This window comes from Manis pentadactyla, chromosome 4 (assembly GCF_030020395.1).
Source record: "Manis pentadactyla isolate mManPen7 chromosome 4, mManPen7.hap1, whole genome shotgun sequence".
Classification (NCBI taxonomy): domain Eukaryota; kingdom Metazoa; phylum Chordata; class Mammalia; order Pholidota; family Manidae; genus Manis; species Manis pentadactyla.
The window spans coordinates 176,381,143-176,399,144 of record NC_080022.1 but is presented as its reverse complement, the minus strand read 5'-3'; the positions used below and the strand labels follow the sequence as shown (position 1 = coordinate 176,399,144).

Below are 18,002 nucleotides of genomic sequence, written 5' to 3'. Positions count from 1 at the left end.
TAGCCAATAGAAAATGATGCCTTTTTGTTAGAAAAGTGGTGATGTGGGTGGAGAGATGTAGACATTCTAAATATTTTTATTATGGCCTTAAAACTTACTAGCGTTTTTTATCCTTGAAAAAAAAATGAAATCATACTATACTTAGTGCTCTGCTGGATTTGGCTCACAGGCTGTGGTTTGCTGACCCCTGCCCTAGATTCTTTGCTTTTCTAACCTTGCTCCTGCAATCTTTCTCAACACAGAAGTTAAAGTGATTCTGTTAAAACATATTTAAAATCTTGTTACTCCTCTGCTCCAAATCACCCATTGGCTTCCTGTCTTGGAGTAAAAGTGAGAGTTCATATCGTAGCTGACAAGGCCCTTTGTATTTTGTCCCTTTATTGGTTAGAGCAGGATGATACAGTAGACAACCCCAAATTTGCAGTGGCTTAATGCAGTAGAAGTATACTTTGTATATAAAGTCCATTTGGCAGGGAGGTGAGACATTGTCACACAGTCATTCAAGGACACAGTTGATAGAAACCCCCCTATTTTCCACGTATGTTCTCAAGGTCTCTCTGGGCCTTGACAGCTAGCCTCCTGACAGGATGCTTAAGCCAGTGGTAGGCTGTTTTAAGGCCTGAGGGAATCAATATTTTAACATACTTATAAATCAGGCTTACCAGTTAGAAAACGGATTTAAAGTGATTTTTTTTTTTTTTTTTAGTGTTTGTCTTGGGGTGATTTAGCTGTTTAACACTTGATTCTAGTTCTAGAATTTTGACATATCATGTAATAGATACTTTCCAAGTTAGGTCTGTTAAGTCTATTGGGAAACAGGTACATGCATGCTGAATGATATTTTAGTCCAGATATTTTGATTTACAAGCTACAGAAGTAAAATTCAAAGTGACTTGGTTTTTAAAAAAGAATATATTAGGTTGCATAATTACAAGTCCAGTGGGGGGTGGGAATGCTTTGAGCGCAGTTGGATTCAACCAAGTGTGACTTCCATGTTCCTCATGTAAAAATTTTAGTCCTCACTTAAGTGGTTTAGGCTTTTTTATATACTAGGTAAATTTTTCTGATATTACTGCTTTACAGAATGACACTTTGAGGTCAAGGTTGCTGGACCAAAAATTTGACCTGTTAGAGTCACTGAAATATAGTTGGGGTTCTACTGATATAATTGTTATTTTATTACATTTTTGCATGGGATGGCACCATGTCAACAATTGGCTGAGGTAGAGCTTTTACATACTTGCAGGTATATGCACAGACAAGTACAGTAACGCTTTCCCCTGCTCTGCTTGTCTGCAGGCAGTGAAGTGAAATCTGCAAGAGTCCTGCTCTCTCAAGGCCTGCATACAGGAAAGAAGCAGGGGAAAAGCGTTACAGTCAGCTTTTGTTCTACAGCATTTTAAAACATAACAGGTATGTCAGATTTTTGGTCTGTCAGCCTTGACAATGGTCCCTTGAAAATGAACTGAGTATCCTTTGAGGTAGTAAGTCATGTCACTGAAGTATATTTAAAATGTGGCTGTGAAAATAGTTCTTGTAAGATTTTTGTTCTTAGGAATAACCATAAACTCTCAAGGTGTTCTCTGACACTAGTCACTAAAATAGTATGTTTACTAACAAAAATTGTTACTCAGCCTGAGAATGGCAGATGGGATAAAGAATATATTAAGAACTTCTTTTAGATTTTACTTAAAAGATTTAAAAAAAATTAAATTCAATCCTATGGATTGTTTGAACTCAGAACGTATTTTGCATTATCTAGCCATACTTTGGAACATTTATGACTTTAGACTACACTAACTACTTATAATTACCAATTACTCATGCAGTCATCTTTTTTTTTTTTAGGTATATTGGAAAGTCTGATTCAGTTACGATCAGTGTATGGAATCACAAGAAGATCCATAAAAAACAAGGTGCTGGATTTCTTGGTTGTGTTCGTCTTCTTTCCAATGCCATCAACCGCCTCAAAGACACTGGCTGTGAGTAGATACTAGTACTTTAAAAGATATAAATATGTATAAATGAATATATATTTTTTGGGGGGAGGCAAGGGTCCAAAAACTTTACTTCCTCTGTATATTTGAAACATTGGTAAAAATTCTGGTCTAAGTTTATTTTGTGGACTTTACACTAAGATCACAACATTTTAAATATATGAAACCTAGAACTAAATAAGAGCTGACTGATACTTAAGTTTCCATTGATTTTATTTATAAGTGTTAAGAGATGATTGATATCCAGAAGTTAAAAAAAATAATAAAAAGAGTATTATATATACCTTTTTTATTTCTTAGAACCCTTCTCTGGTTTTGGTGGATTTATGAGATGAAGCTGAGTTTAATTTAAGTGATTGGAGTGTTTAAGGTGGCACTTAAGGGGGAGTTATTAGTGAATAAGAATGATATATAAAACTGCTGTGAGAAAAGTTAAAGAAAGGCAAGATATTATTTTGAATGTGAGTCAGCTTATATTAACTACCTAGCAATAGCTTGACTTTTCACCAACCTGGGCATTTAGAAAATTAGATCAAGATTAAGACATTAGAAGTGATTTCCCTACTGAATTGAGAAGTTGACTCAGCATATGTGTAATTCATGTAGCCAGGTGACAGATCATCTTTTAGGGGATATTTCCATTAGGACATAAATGGAAATAACTTTTTCAACAGAATTTTTTTGTTTCTATAGAACTCTTTCTTATATAATATAAAAAATATTGTTAGTCATTCATTGTCATGGGATTTTAGCCAGATGCTTATGTTAAAATTTTATGTAGAATCTAGCTAAGGAAACAAATAAATAAAAGAAGTAAATTTAGCTTTGAATATTAGATATATATGGGATGATCTCTTTTAATGTAGTATGACACCACAGTCCAGAGATATAAACATTGTTAAAAGGGAAAAGGGAGAAAATTGAACTAGAAGTTCTCAGTCAGGGAAATTTAAAGGCACCTGAGAATTTCTCCTATTTCTGGGTAGACAGGTAACCAATAGGAGATAGAAGATGCTGGGGTTGGAAAAGATGTAGCATATAAAAACAAACTGTTTAATTACTCAGCCAAACAGGCAAGCTGAAAACTTATACAGGTCACATGTATGACCTTATCTCTGATTCAATTTATCCAACATTTATTGAATCTCTAATGTGTGAGGGACTTATTTGAAACCCTGATGATTTAAAGGTGAAAAAATCATAAATCCCGTCCTCTAAGAAGCAAGGGCAAAAGGCTTCCTGGCAAGGGGAGCAGGACACATAGGAAGGGCTGAACAGGGGAAGTGCAGCTGCTCTGCACAAGTCCACTGTATAGCTGATTTAGTAGTGTCCATTTATTTTGCAAGGGGAAAATTGTATTTTTGGTTGGATAGCCAGGCATAATAGTTTTGGGTCATGGGTTTTACTTTCTGCTGCTTGCGAATGTTTCGTTGCATTAATTTATTTGGCATTTTGATGTGCAGAAATATTTATCAAGCATTTGTTGACCACCTGATGTAGTGTTCTGCCAGATTGAAGTGGAGAATGCCAAGACTATGATATGGTGTCCTTTTATCAATTCATGATTTATTTAAGTAAACAGATGGTATATAGTTGTAAAATAATGCAGTTTTCAGTGCTGTAATCAAAATAAAAGCAACATGCTATGGTAAACACTGTTCCTACAGTAACTGACCAGGCCAGTGTTGTATCTTATACATGTTTTGTAGATTATATGTGTTTTATCAATGAGGAATGAGAGAATACATGAGTTGCCTCTAAATGAGTTAGTAGCAGAACTGACTCAAACCCTTATCTTACAGTTTATACTTGGCTTCTCATTAATACTTACTCTGTGTGTGGGTTGGTAACTTGAAATGGGTAGATTAAAAAGTAACAGTGACAACTAACATTTATTGAACACTTACGTGCCGGTACTGTGCGAAGAGGTTTATATAATTATCTGATTTAATCCTTAAGAAATGTGTGGTAGGTACTAACTACTATTTCACATGAGAAAATCAAGACTCAGGGATAAATTGCTTAAGAACAACAAATATTAGGTGGCAGGCCAATACTTAGACCAAGTGGTCTGAAATTTTTGGCAAGAAAATAACTGCATGTTGGCAGTATTCCAGTGTCTTATGGTTTTTGAAATCCAAATTTATCAAAACTTTTGCTGAGACATTTATGCTAATTACATATGCAGTTAGAGAATTTTAAACATTTGTTTCATCATTAAAACATGATTAATTTTTTAAGTGATAGGCCTGATTTCTAATGGATTGTGGAAATTTACTTCACTCTGTAGATGTTAGACTCTCTGATACCAGCTTATTTTTTAATTGCTTTTCTTTTATGTTGATTTCAAATAGATCAGAGGTTGGATTTATGCAAACTTGGGCCAAATGACAATGATACAGTTAGAGGACAGATAGTAGGTAAGTAAGTGTGGAATTTAAAGTTAAGTGAATTTTGACTTCATTCAAGCTGACCTAAACTTTTTGGATTAAAAAAAACCAAAAACCTTACAAAAAATCTCCCAAACTGAGATGACACCCAGAACTTTTCCCTTGCTATTAAAACTTACTCAGTTCTTCACATCTCCTGTGAAGTTTTTCTTTTGATTTTTATTCTTATAAAATAAAATCAAAATAAAGATAGAGAACCTAAGGAGCACCCATAATAGGCTATCGTTGTCATCACTTTGGTGTGTTCCTTTTCTCTCTGTTTTTAAAAATGAGATTATACCATACAAACTTTTAAGTAACCTGTTTTATTCTGTCCTAAATATCTTTCTCTGTGTGTGTGTCCATGGATATACATTTCTATTGCATTTTTTAAGGTTGTATGGTAGTCCATGTGGGCAAATAATTAATTTAACCAAGTCCCTTATTGTTGGATATTTAGGTTTCTGATGTTTAGTATTATGAACAGTACTCTAAAAACATAGTTTCTTTGACTCATATATTGCAAGAATTAGGCCATTTAAAAACATAGTTCCACCTAAAAATTAATTAGGTGTTTTGTAATACAGGATTCTGTATATATACATTGATGCTCATGAAATCCTTAATTTTGAACTTTAATATTATTTATTATAAAGCTAATGAGAAAATACATTGTTTCTACTGTGATTATTTTCATAAGCATTTCACTTAGCTTTTCTGTATAAAAACAATGTAATTTTCTAGTACAATTTTCACATAACATTTCTTTACATTAGCTGAGAAGGTGTGTTACAGTGTTGCCTGCTGTAAATGGATGTATAAAGGAATAATACATTAAACTTTATGACTTTTTCAGAATTTTTACAGAGCTGGAAGATTTCAGAATTTTGAGACCCTTCTTAGACTGAAGGGTTTTAAAGATGTCATCATACTTTATGTAGTAACCTATTAAATCTTTTAGAAGTTGGGTTACAGTCAGGTTTGCCTGTACCCCTTCTATCTTTCGGGAGAGTTGCAAAAATAGAATTAAAGAATACTAGAGAAACAAGGAAGGATTTAAGCATATCAGTTAGCCTAATTTCCCCATTATTCACATTGGGATTACCTAAACCTCAAGAATGTTAAATGTTATGTTCAAGGTCACAGTGTTAAACTAGTTGGTAGAGGCTAGTCTAGAGTTCACATTTCTTGCTTCCATGTTTATAGTGGTAGTTTTATACTATTCTTTATGATGAGGTACTGTTTTAACTCATGAAATCCAAATATTGCCCTATTGCCAGAATCTGGTATATATTTTTTTAAGATGGGTCAAAAAGTAAACCCAAATTAATGTGAACTTTCCAAATTCCTCTGTATATGAGTAAACCTTTCATGTGTTACACCTTTTTTTTTAAATGCAGTAGTGGCCTTGTGTTGTCCCAGTACAATGAGAAAAAAGGAATTAGACTCTCTTCCATGAAGTGTAGAAAACCTTAACATTCTAATATTACCCCTAAAAGGGAAAATTTCATGGAAAAATAAATTGCAGAATTTGATAGAAACTAAAGAGTTCATTCTAAAGCTTATTAAAATAAGTTAGGCCAGATGTTTTTAGAAGATGTATGTTTTAAATTGTAATAATTCTTTCTAGTTCTATGTTGCTTAGTAATGTTTTTGTTGTTCAATAGTAAGTCTTCAGTCCAGAGACCGAATAGGCACAGGAGGACAAGTTGTGGACTGTAGTCGTTTGTTTGATAATGATTTACCAGATGGGTAAGCTAAAAATCATTAATGAAAAATATGTAGGTAATATCCTTAAAATAATGAGAAATAAATTGGTGTTTATTGTGTTAACTTTAAAATTTGCTGGTAAGTTCCAAAATGTTGGTTTTCCTTAAACTTGGAAAATCAGTGAGGGATCTTGTCACAAAAAATTTATAAAATAAGCCATTAATTAGATATTTAACTTTGGTTTTTAAGAGTTTTGACAAGGAGACAAATGTAATGCTCCTGTAAATACTATATATTAGAAGATACACATTTTTTGTTTGATTTATAGTGCTCAAAACAGGATCGAGTTAGCCATTGCTCTATTTAGAGGGATAGAATAGAGAATTTCTATAATAGTAGTTAGAATAACATAGTAACATTAATTGACCATGCATATATCAGATACTGTTGTAAGCACTTTATATAATACGTTATATCTATCTATGTATTTAATTCTCATGTATGTGATTCTGGGATTAGGCCATCAGGGTCGATCCTTAATTACTCTTCTGCTTACTAGCTTTATGACTATAGTCAATTTATTTAACTTCTGTAAGCTTTGGTTTACATTTATTTATAAAGAGGATGATGATAATAGTATATATGCCATGAATTATTGTGAGGATTAAATGAAGTCATTCATATAAAGAATTTAGCACGTTTTGCATGTAGTAAGTGCTTAATAAATAATTAGCCACTGTTATTACTACTGCTACTACTACTGTTAACCCTCATTCTTTTCACAGATTAAGAAAACTGACACTCAGAAGTTAAGTAACTTGCTGAAAGCCACATAGTAAATGGCAGAGCTGGAACACAAATTTAAGCCTTGATTCCAGAGCTCATGTTTTTTATCACTGCTTTCTATCTTTGTTTGGTACTAGTTTTGATACTTAACTGATTTTATTTTTGACTTTCAAAGTATTTTTAAGTAACCAGTTAGGCATGGTTTATGTACAATAAGTTCTATCCATTTAAAGTATATAATTGGTTAAGTTTTGACTTAAATTATTCTTGACATCAAAATTTACATTCAAACTATGGCAATTTGATCTTTTTGTTTGAACTGTTATAAATTACTATAATTTAAGTTTGTTTATAGATCACTTTAGCTTCTTGATGTATGTTAACTTTTGTGGATGTCAGGTAGATTTTGGCACTTTAGAGGGGGAAGTTTAGGGTGAAATAGCTAATCAATACTGAGGGATTCAACAATATAATAATAAGGCTTATTATTCTGAGCTTGCTTTACATTATTATACTTTATTCATAATCACAGGGGAAGAAAACCTCTTAGCATCTCCTTATTTTCTATTTTTTAAGGCTTCCAAATGTTTTGGTGGAAATAATAACATTACCACAATTCCATAGTCATTTGCCTTTTTTTTGTTATAGGAACTAGATGTTGAGCAAGTGGCATTCATTTCTAAAAAATTAGGTTTGGTAGGTTAAATGCTTTAAAAATTTTTTAAGAATTACGTGTGATTTTTAACTTTAGGATAGTCTTTTTTCCCCCACAAAATTCTGGAGAAATTAGTATAAATTAATTGGGTGTTGTTCCACTATTGAAAAATTCCCAAAGTTTGGCTAATGGAAAATATTAGTCATACTTCAGTGTAAATATTTTAGAAGTTTCAGAATCCAGAAGATACACTGTATAGTTTTAAAAATAAATTGAAAAAGTTCCTATATTCTGTATATTGATCTTTCAGTTTGTCATTCCTGACTCCTAACAGCAGTGTCTGAGTGGCTTGATTATCACACTAAAAACATTTGGTATCCAGCTTCCTCTTAATGCCTTATCTCTCAATTTTTATTTAAGTTGGGAAGAAAGGCGAACAGCCTCTGGAAGAATCCAATATCTAAACCACATAACAAGAACTACTCAATGGGAACGCCCAACACGGTAAGAACATTCAAATATCTTCACATGGTAAGAACATACATATAATAATCACCCTCCTGAAGGCGTCCCTTTCTGTTTATCTACTAGCTTTACTGGATTTCCTTTCTTGGTTTATACTGCTCTAGGTCAGTAATTTTTTTTTTTAATTAAAGTATTGATATATAATCTTATGTTGATTTCAAATATACAACATAATGGTTGAACATTCAGCATATTATTAAATCCTTGCCCCCCTCTAGTGCAGTTGCTATCTATGAACGCAGTAAGATGTTACAGAATCATTAACTGTATCCTCCATGCTGTGCTATGTCCCATGTAGTTCAGTAGATCTTATAACAAGTGCCTTATCATCATTAAAAAGCAATTTTCAGGATATTGTTTAGCAGGTCACCCTGTTATTGTAGCTCCAGGGCCTATGATGGTACTCAATAAATATTTATTAAGTGAATTAAATGAAGAAATTGAGATGTCATCTTATTGCTGGGACTCTTAGAAATTTTTATTTTTAGTCCATGATTGAATGGCTAGGACAAAATATACATACAGGATATCTGTTTGTTCAGTCATGTAGGGATATGATTATATTATGTTACAGCCAATAAGGTCTGTGATCAAGATAAGAATGAGATCCCCGAGACCATAGGAGGGTCACCTGACTTAGAGGGGTGGGTAGGGGATGGTAGAAGTTGCAAGGGAAAACTCTGAAGGAAGGGAATCTCTAAACTAAGTCCTGAAAAACATTAGGATTTAACTGGGGAAGGGGAAGGTGATAAAGTGTTCAGGTAATGGTAACGGCTATCATTCAGTTCAGCAAATGGTTATATGTCGGGCACTGCTCAGCATTTGGGCTATAATAATAACAAACAAGGCAGAAGGGCCTTCATGGAGCCTAACATATAAAGCCATGGGGTACAAGATAATTTTTGGAAATTCCAAGGAAGTGCTTTTTCAAGTAACTGAGAATGAATAGGATAAGTGGCTGAATATCCTCCACCCCTTGTTTTTTAAAGAACGAAGTTTATTTGCCACCTCTATCTCAGTGTTTGTTTTGCCCCCACTTTTTTTTTCTTGAGCACAACTGGCACCAGACATAGAACTTCAAATGCTTCTCATTAGCTGTATCTACTGTTATTTATTGGGCATTAGTTACTTAGCTCATTGAATCACAAAGTTTTCTCTGTTAAAATTCTCAGGTGTTTTTACCTGAGAATTTAACTTAGCTCATGTTGCCATTTTAAAAAATGCTTATTTGAGAGTTGCATTTCTAGTATTAAACTGTCAAGGATATTATTGATGTCAGAGAGCCCATTTTTACTATATCTGAGTGCAAATGAATGTGTACTTGTATCAGTGTTTTAGTGACATTCATTTCCTTCTAACTCATTTAACTGGTAAAATTGAATTTAATTTCCACATGTACAAAGTTGATTGTGTTGTAAATGTTAGTTTAAAAATTAATTCTTGATTATCCTTTTATTTTTGGTTGACCAGAAGCTCTTTGAAGCTCAGTTAAACTGGAGGCTCTTTGAAGAGACCAACTATCTTCTCTTTATTCGTTCAATAGATATTTATTGAGCTATTCTTATGTTTATGCCAAACACTGGTCTAGGTGCAGGGGGTGTATATAGTGCTCTCTTCTCTCAATAAATATTATAGTGGGGAAGACAGACAAAACAAGAAAGCAATAAGAAAAAAACAACAGAAGAAATTGCTATGTTGAGGAAATAAGGTGATGTACCATCGAATGCCTGAGTGACTACTTTAGTTTTGAAGCTTAGAAAGGCCCTCTTCGAGGTGACATTTAAATTTAAGTTATGATTTGAATGACAAAAAGAAGCCTATGAAGAATAGGAGAAAAGAAGCATCCTGGTAGAAGGAAGAGCTACTCTCCAGCACTAAAGGTAGAAAGACCTTGGCAAGTCAAGGAACAGGAGGAACGTCAGTGTGGGAGAAGCAGTGTAGGAGAATGGCAGGAAATCAGGTCTGAGAGGTAGGCTGTAGCTAAGTCAAGTGGTCCATTGTAAGCTATTAGGACATCTAGAAGTATATGTAGACTTCATATAAAGTTAAATTTAATATAAAATGATTTAAATACATAATTGCAACCTGCTTATCATTTGAAAGGCTTTAGTCTTGCACCTATTTAGAGGTCTTAAAATCATTGTATTGTATTAATCATTCCGTTTTCTTTAAGTGATTGTTACTGCAGCACATACATTGTATAGATACTCCACTTTTTGATATCTGAGTTGACTAACTTTTTTTTTTCCCTGTTACTTTTCAATAGACCGGCATCTGAGTATTCTAGTCCTGGCAGACCTCTTAGCTGCTTTGTTGATGAGAACACTCCAATTAGTGGAACAAATGGTGCAACATGTGGACAGTCTTCAGATCCCAGACTGGCAGAGAGGAGAGTCAGGTCACAACGACATAGAAATTACATGAGCAGGACACATTTACATACTCCTCCAGACCTACCAGAAGGCTATGGTATGACAACTAGCAGAGGAAAAATAAAATGTGGTTTACTGATTTCAGCTTGCTACTAAGCCAGCCAGAAAAATCAACTTTTAAAGAAGTTACTAATCTGGGGTTAGGGATTCTGCATGAAAAAAAAAGCAAATGTAAAACCCCCCAACTTTGAAAAGTCTTTGAAGTGGTAGAAGACTACCTAACCAACAGTTTGACTTCGGGCTAGTCATTTAACCTCAGCCTTTATGCTCATTTAAAATGGAATGAGATGAATGATATCTCTCCTTATCAGAAAAGTATTGTGACGAGCACTTGAGACAATGTGAGACTACTTTGTAAATAGGCACTGTATAAAGGTAAGATGGTATTGTTATTGATAATGGTAATCTAGAGTCAGAGCTGCTATGTAATTTTCTAGACAAACATATTTAGAAAAAACTTCAAAAGCATATTTCTGATAAATTTATATATTTGTATTGTCTACAATTTTGAGTTATCTGAGTGGGTTATTGTTATAAATAATTTTGTCAACTGTGTTTGTATAAAATTATTATAATCTTACATAATTTCCTAAATTGTAGAATTTCTTGTGGGAGACAACATCAATCTTCTAGTTGAATAGAAGACTTTCTAAATTAATCACAACTTGTGTACATTCTTGTAGATAGTTTGAACTTGACTATTCTCTCCTTTCTTGCTAAAAGTTAACCAAGTTATGTACATCCTTACCCTCTCAACAGCCTGTGGGTAAACTATTCTGGGCTGATGGTGACACCTAATGACCAACGGTGGGAATCGCCTGATCTAACTTCTATTTTACTTTCATTTTAGAATATTTTAAAACCTGTTCTGCAAATGTATGATTCTTACTTTAATTTAAAATATATTTAGACATAGAAATTACATGAGCAGGACACATTTACATACTCCTCCAGGCCTACCAGAAGGCTATGGTATGACAAATAGCAGAGGAAAAATAAAATGTGGTTTAATTAAAAAGAAAAACCAGTTTGTCTATTAACTATGTTATGCCATATAGGTTAACTTAACAGCACAGTGATTGATTAGAGCCTGGGCTTGGGAGACAGGCCGACCTAAACTGGGTTTATATTCTGGCTTTGCCGAAGAGTAGGTGTATGACACTGGACACATTATTTAATCTCTCTCTGCCTTAGTTTTATCTTCTGCAAAATAGAGCAAATAATCGTACCAACCACATAGATTTGTTTCTATAAATAAAAAACTTCATGTGAAGTATGCCTGACAGAGTGTCTGGCATAGAAAGCACTCAGTAAATTTTAGCTGTATTATTAACATTAGACCTTAGAATAAAGTATCTCCGGCCATTTCTCTTTAATGGAGATTATAAGGCAAGCTGTAAGAGTTGGAGTGGTTATACTTTAAAAATATTTGTGTGATTTGGATTAAAAAATTTTTTTGTACAACTAAAACATAGGAGTAAAGTGGGTACCAAAGCTAAAATTATTGCAGCTGGCATCTGTAACCAATTTTAAATGTTATGTTCATAATTTTAGAAAGTTTAAAGTTTTAATTAATTGGCTTTATCATAGGCTTATAAGTACATTTATACTAATAAATATTAGCAATAGTTTTATCAATTTATATGTTGGAATTTTTCATTAGATTTTGTTTAAAGAAAAGTGGTTTTGTTTCTTAAAAACGTGTAAATAAAGGCTAAAAACCATCATTGAAAAAACCCTTTCACAGATTGCTTCCCTTTGCCCTGACTTTCACACTGTCTTCTCAAGGGCTTTGAGTTAATTTCACCTTTGACCTTTTCCTCCCGAGGCTGTGCACATGCCCATTAGTCCTTCTTTTTCTAACTTGGTTACATCTTTGCCCATTTTTTGACTAGAGTGTCTTCCTTGTATTCCATCTTCTTTGCTTCTGTTTGAGTCCACATGTAGTCCTGAGAATATACCTCTCTTAAGAAAAAAAACCTAAGTTTTGGCATAAAATTTAAAAAGCATTACCAGCCTGCAAACCCTTTGAAAGTTTCTACATATCCCCTCAAAATCTCCCCAAAGTTGGCTAACCTTTCTCTGAGTTGCCTTTTATTCCCCCGAGGCTCCACACTTAAGACAAATGAAAGAACATTTCTTCATGTTGAATTATTGGTACTGTGACAATCTTTTCTTTTTTTCATTGCAACATGTTTAGTATTTGAGCCACATTGTAAATGTAGTTGGCTTTTAGATAGCTGGCCTGTGACCCTCATCACTATTTATAAGATTGTGTCCAGGAGAAAATGTATTCTGAGTTCAGAACAAATGATCTTTAAAGCAGTTTTTTTTGTAGTAAAATGGTTGGTAATTTGGAGAATTTACCTATTAATATAATATCCTAGTGTGTATAACTGTCTTTGATTTGAACATTCTGATTATGTTTATTATTAGTGTTTCTTAATTTTACAGAACAGAGGACAACACAACAAGGTCAGGTATATTTCTTACATACTCAGACTGGTGTGAGCACATGGCATGATCCAAGAGTGCCTAGGTAAGAACATACTGTAAATACTCTTCATACCATTGAATATCCATTTTACCTAGGACTTCTTTGATTCTTTAATCTTTAACTTATTAAAATAGTTTATGTAAAAGTTTGGCTCTCTCTGATAGTCATTTCAGTTTGACATTTAATAGAAAGTCCTTCGTGTTTCTCTGCAATCCCACCCCAGTGCCCTACTCCCCAGCCAGACTCCAGTTCTTCTCACCTTTCATCCTTAAAACAAATTGGGGGCACAAGGATGGATCTTCAAAGACTTTGAATTGACCTGGGAAGAAACATACAAAACCTTACAAAAACGTAATACCCTTTTTAAAAAAGATACTAAATTGATATTTTTATTTCTGGTAAGCTTTTTAAATGAAGATTTACTTATTTTAAACTTACATAAGTGTATTCAGTGTTCTTTTATGTGTTCCTTAATAAAGTTTCATTTTAATATAGAAAAGAAATACCCTAATTAAATTAAATTTCTTTTAAATGAAAAAATTTGTACATTTGAACTACAGGCATTAATGAGTGCATTTACTAACCAAAATCTCAGCCATCTTTTAACTTCAAGAAGATGAAATGACACAAATTAATTTAATAATTGAACATAATTTTTGTTACATTTTAGTGTCAAGTTTTTCAAACACTAGTTATTTTGAGTTACTTTCTAATGAACATACTTAGAGTGCCAAGTAGTCCAGTTGAAGCTGCAAAGAAAGATTGAGTTCTAAATTAAATTCAAAGTCAACTTTGTAAGTGGCACATGTGTCTTTGTAAGATGATGGTGTTTTATATATTAAATGCAATATTCCCCTTCAGGAAGACCCCTGCAAAGAGATCTTTTCTGCCTAATGCTTATACATAGATCTCTACTTGTCAAGAGTCATGTATTTGAGGAGAAAAACATGTGTGACTAGTTGATTGGATTGCTGTGATGCTCTTCATTTATAAAGATATTATAATGAAAATGTCTTACTTTGTGATAGAGCTTAATTAGAATCTTTTGAGGGTGGCAACCAAAGAAATGTGTTATATTGTTAGTTACTATATCAAGGTTTTCATTTCTGTGTCTAGATAATATAAGCTGTTTAAAACAAGCAGCGGGGAAGAAATTTTTCTTAATAAGCTCACTGAAAAAAATTCAAGGACCTAACTTTTACAAATAAGAATTCTGTTATGTGAATTATGAAAAGAAGTATTTTGGATTCGGTTTATCAAATTGAGGGTCAATAATAAGCTTTTTAAGTAAAATAATTTAAAATCATTGGAAGGAAATGCAGGGGAGAAAAATTTTTTTGGACTGAATGATTTACAATAGTGAGAAAGTTGATCTTGAGTTATCTGTTGAAAGAATAGTATGTAAGATGGCATCAGAAGTTGAAATTGAGAGATTTTGGCACCACTGTTAGTAATATGCTCTTATTCGTAAGGAAACATGTCTAACTTTTCATTAATGAGTATGGGGTTTCTATAAGGTTTAAGAATATTTCATGTTGAGTATTGAATAATGACTTTATGAAATAATGCTCTGGATTATTTTTGTTTTATTTAATCCCTGTGCTCCAAATTATACAATATCTTTTGTTTCAGAGGATCATTTAGTAAATATTCCTTTTGTATGAGGATCTTTTATCAAAGATACTTAGATTCTATTAAAATGTTGGCACTATTCAAAGATTTATGGTATAATTCAAACACTTTAAACTAACTTTAAAGATATTCAGTAAACATAGATTTATCTGATTAAGTCCTATTTATCATGTTAAGCATTTCTCTTTAAAACAATGATTAATGCCTTATTATTCATTTATTGCATATTGACTATGTAATTTTGAAATACAGATTTGTATTACTTCTTATGGCTGTATCACATCCCACTTTTCTTAATAATTTTCCAATTGGACATAATAGGTATTCCAGTTTTCTGAACCTTAAATAAGTTATTTAGAGCTCTCCCACATATGACTATAGATTTATAAAATTCTAAGTAAAGTTATATAAAGTCAAATTCTATGTTATAGCAAAATATTTGTTCTTTGATTTTAATATTTGCTTTTCAAAAAGTTCCACTTAAAAAATCTGTCTGCTCATTCTTAATCTCTCATTAAGACAGTGTGTCTTTGTAATTGTTCCCCTTTATTTTTTTTTAATGTTGTGTATTATTGCTGTTCTGTCTGGTTGATCTCTGACAGTACTTGGGGATCTGATTCTGTGGTTTGCTGTTTACATTGACTCAGTCATCATGACTTTCCTTTCTGAAGTGTTTGGTGATCTTTGTGAATTTGATCTTAATTGGTTGAAGTTCTGTGGACCTAAAGTGGGAATTAAGGACCTTTTCCTGGAATCACTTCATATTCCCTTTGAATTCTCAGCTTAGTGGGGAAGTTCCAGATTTCCTTTTCCAGCCCTGCTGCTGGCCCGAGTCTAAGTTTCCTAATTAGCAACTACCCTCTAGCAGCTTTACCCCTCTGCCTGCCTCCCACTCAGGTACTAGCTTCTGTTCAAATTCTTTTTTTTTTTAATTTGAGGAGGATTTTTGAAACTTTTTCCCTTACCTCTTTTGAAATGAGCAGTGTCTCAAACAGTGTATTCTTTCCAAGCTTTAGTTATTCTGTAGCAGATGAGTCTCTTAGAGCACCTTTAACCAGAAGTCAAAATCATTGTTTCACAAATCTGTAGGTACTTATGTATATGCCCATCATTGTGTTTCACTACCACCAAGAAGAAGTTATTTCAGGAAAAATGTTTTTCTAGTTTAATTTTTTAAATGTGGTTTTGGTGAGATTTATTATAATTATCTGCCATAGTTTAACTTTACATTAGACATGCTGCTTTTATTTCATTCTTTGAGGTCCTATAAATCTCTGTCTATATATGACAGTTTTGTAAGAATTTGTGATAGAATAACAGTGGCCTTTGGTCTATTAAAGGTCTTTTTACTTTTTTAAATTGTAGCAGTCAGAGCATTCCTTAGGCTTCTTAAATGGGTTCTTCTTCCCTAGCGTTTCAGGTTTCAACATTCAAAAGGAGGCAATCATATAAAATAAATACTATGATTATTTTCAGGATCGCAATTTCAGTAACATGTCCAATTTTGCCAGAGATCTTAAAATTAATCGTGGAATGAACCTTTATTTACACAAATTTTATGGTGTAGTAAAGAATGAAATAATTGAAGGGAAATTTGAGAAAACATTTCATTCCTTATATCACTGACATTTGGAAAACAATGTTTTGTCAGACAAATATTGAAGAACAGTTTTTGTTGGCAAATGTTATTATTGCATTAAAGCCCAGGAATTAACTTACTAAAAATGTAGGCTATGTGATACATTTCTGAACCATTTATGGATTGGGTTTTGAATATGCAAGGTTTTAAGCCATTGGGAATGAAAGATTCCAGCTGAACATCTCAGGTTTCTGAAACAATACATTTTCTCAGACTTGATGGAATTGTTCTATGTCATTTACACTTGGTTGGCTCAGCAGGCCCAGCAATGAGGTATTTTTTATTTTATATTTGTTTTTGCAGGGATCTTAGCAACATCAATTGTGAAGAGCTTGGTCCATTGCCTCCTGGATGGGAGATCCGTAATACAGCAACAGGCAGAGTTTATTTCGTTGACCATAACAACAGAACAACACAGTTTACAGATCCTCGGCTCTCTGCTAACTTGCATTTAGTTTTAAAGTAAGTTTTTGAAAAAATACGTGTTAAAATGTGAGTCTGAATAAGAGAAAACTGATAGATGCTTTTTGTAATATATATGATAAAATGTTTGGTCTCTTCAATTATAAATTACTTTTTTTTTTTTTTTAGATAATTATTTTTTATTGAAGGGTAGTTGACGCACAGTATTACATTACATTACTTTCAAGTGTACAACACAGTGATAAAACATTTATATACATAATTCTAGGTTCCAGCTATCACCCTACCAAGCTGTTACAATATCTTGACTATATTCCTTATGCTATACATTACATCCCGGTTACTTATTTATTTTACCATTGGAAGTCTGTCCTTTTTTTGTTTTTGTTTTTTGTTTTTTTTTGTGAGGGCATCTCTCATATTTATTGATCAAATGGTTGTTAACGACAATAAAATTCTGTATAGGGGAGTCAATGCTCAATGCACAATCATTAATCCACCCCAAGCCTAATTTTCGTCAGTCTCCAATCTTCTGAGGCATAACAAACAAGTTCTTACATGGAGAACAAATTCTTACATAGTGAATAAGTTCTTACATGGTGAAGAGTACAAGGGCAGCCATCACAGAAACCTTTGGTTTTGCTCATGCATTATGAACTATAAACAGTCAGTTCAAATATGAATACTCATTTGGTTTTTATACTTGATTTATATGTGGATACCACATTTCTCTCTTTATTATTATTATTTTTAATAAAATGCTGAAGTGGTAGGTAGATACAAGATAAAGGAAGAAAACATAGTTTAGTGTTGTAAGAGAGCAAACGTAGATGATCAGGTGTGTGCCTGTAGACTATGTGTTAATCCAAGCTAGACAAGGGCAATAAAACATCCACGGATGCAGAAGATTTCTCTCAGAATGGGGGGGTGAGGTTCTAAGCCTCACCTCTGTTGATCCCCAATTTCTCACCTGATGACCCCCCTGCGACTGTGCCTGTCTTAGGTTGTTCCTCCCTTGAGGAATCTTACCCGTCTCTGGCTAACCAGTCATCTTCCGGGGCCATACAGGGAAATGTAAAGTTGGTAAGTGAGAGAGAAGCCTTATTGTTTGAAATGGTTAGCTTTTTATTTCTTTGCATATTTATGCCCTGTAGCTTCTATGCCCAGCATTTGTCTTGAGGTATCTTTACCACTTGGAGGAGTTATGATACTCGGTAAATTTGATATGAGGCACGAATTCTATTTAAGGGTTGTAATTAGGAAGGAAGAAGAAAAGC

At 33.2% G+C, this 18,002-nt stretch overlaps 1 protein-coding gene across 4 annotated transcripts in view; it reads left to right on the top strand.

Moving 5' to 3' along the window:
* The window catches only part of SMURF2 (SMAD specific E3 ubiquitin protein ligase 2), a 125,642-nt gene that overhangs the window by 77,691 nt on the left and 29,949 nt on the right, over positions 1 to 18,002 (top strand). For all 4 annotated transcript variants that reach the window (XM_036899747.2, XM_036899746.2, XM_057501624.1 and 1 more), the window contains 7 exons: positions 1,849 to 1,982; positions 4,352 to 4,417; positions 6,094 to 6,178; positions 7,998 to 8,081; positions 10,369 to 10,571; positions 12,989 to 13,073; positions 16,606 to 16,764. In XM_036899747.2, coding sequence (XP_036755642.2) covers positions 1,849 to 1,982; positions 4,352 to 4,417; positions 6,094 to 6,178; positions 7,998 to 8,081; positions 10,369 to 10,571; positions 12,989 to 13,073; positions 16,606 to 16,764 — 816 coding nt within the window. The remainder of the gene's footprint in view (positions 1 to 1,848; positions 1,983 to 4,351; positions 4,418 to 6,093; positions 6,179 to 7,997; positions 8,082 to 10,368; positions 10,572 to 12,988; positions 13,074 to 16,605; positions 16,765 to 18,002) is intronic.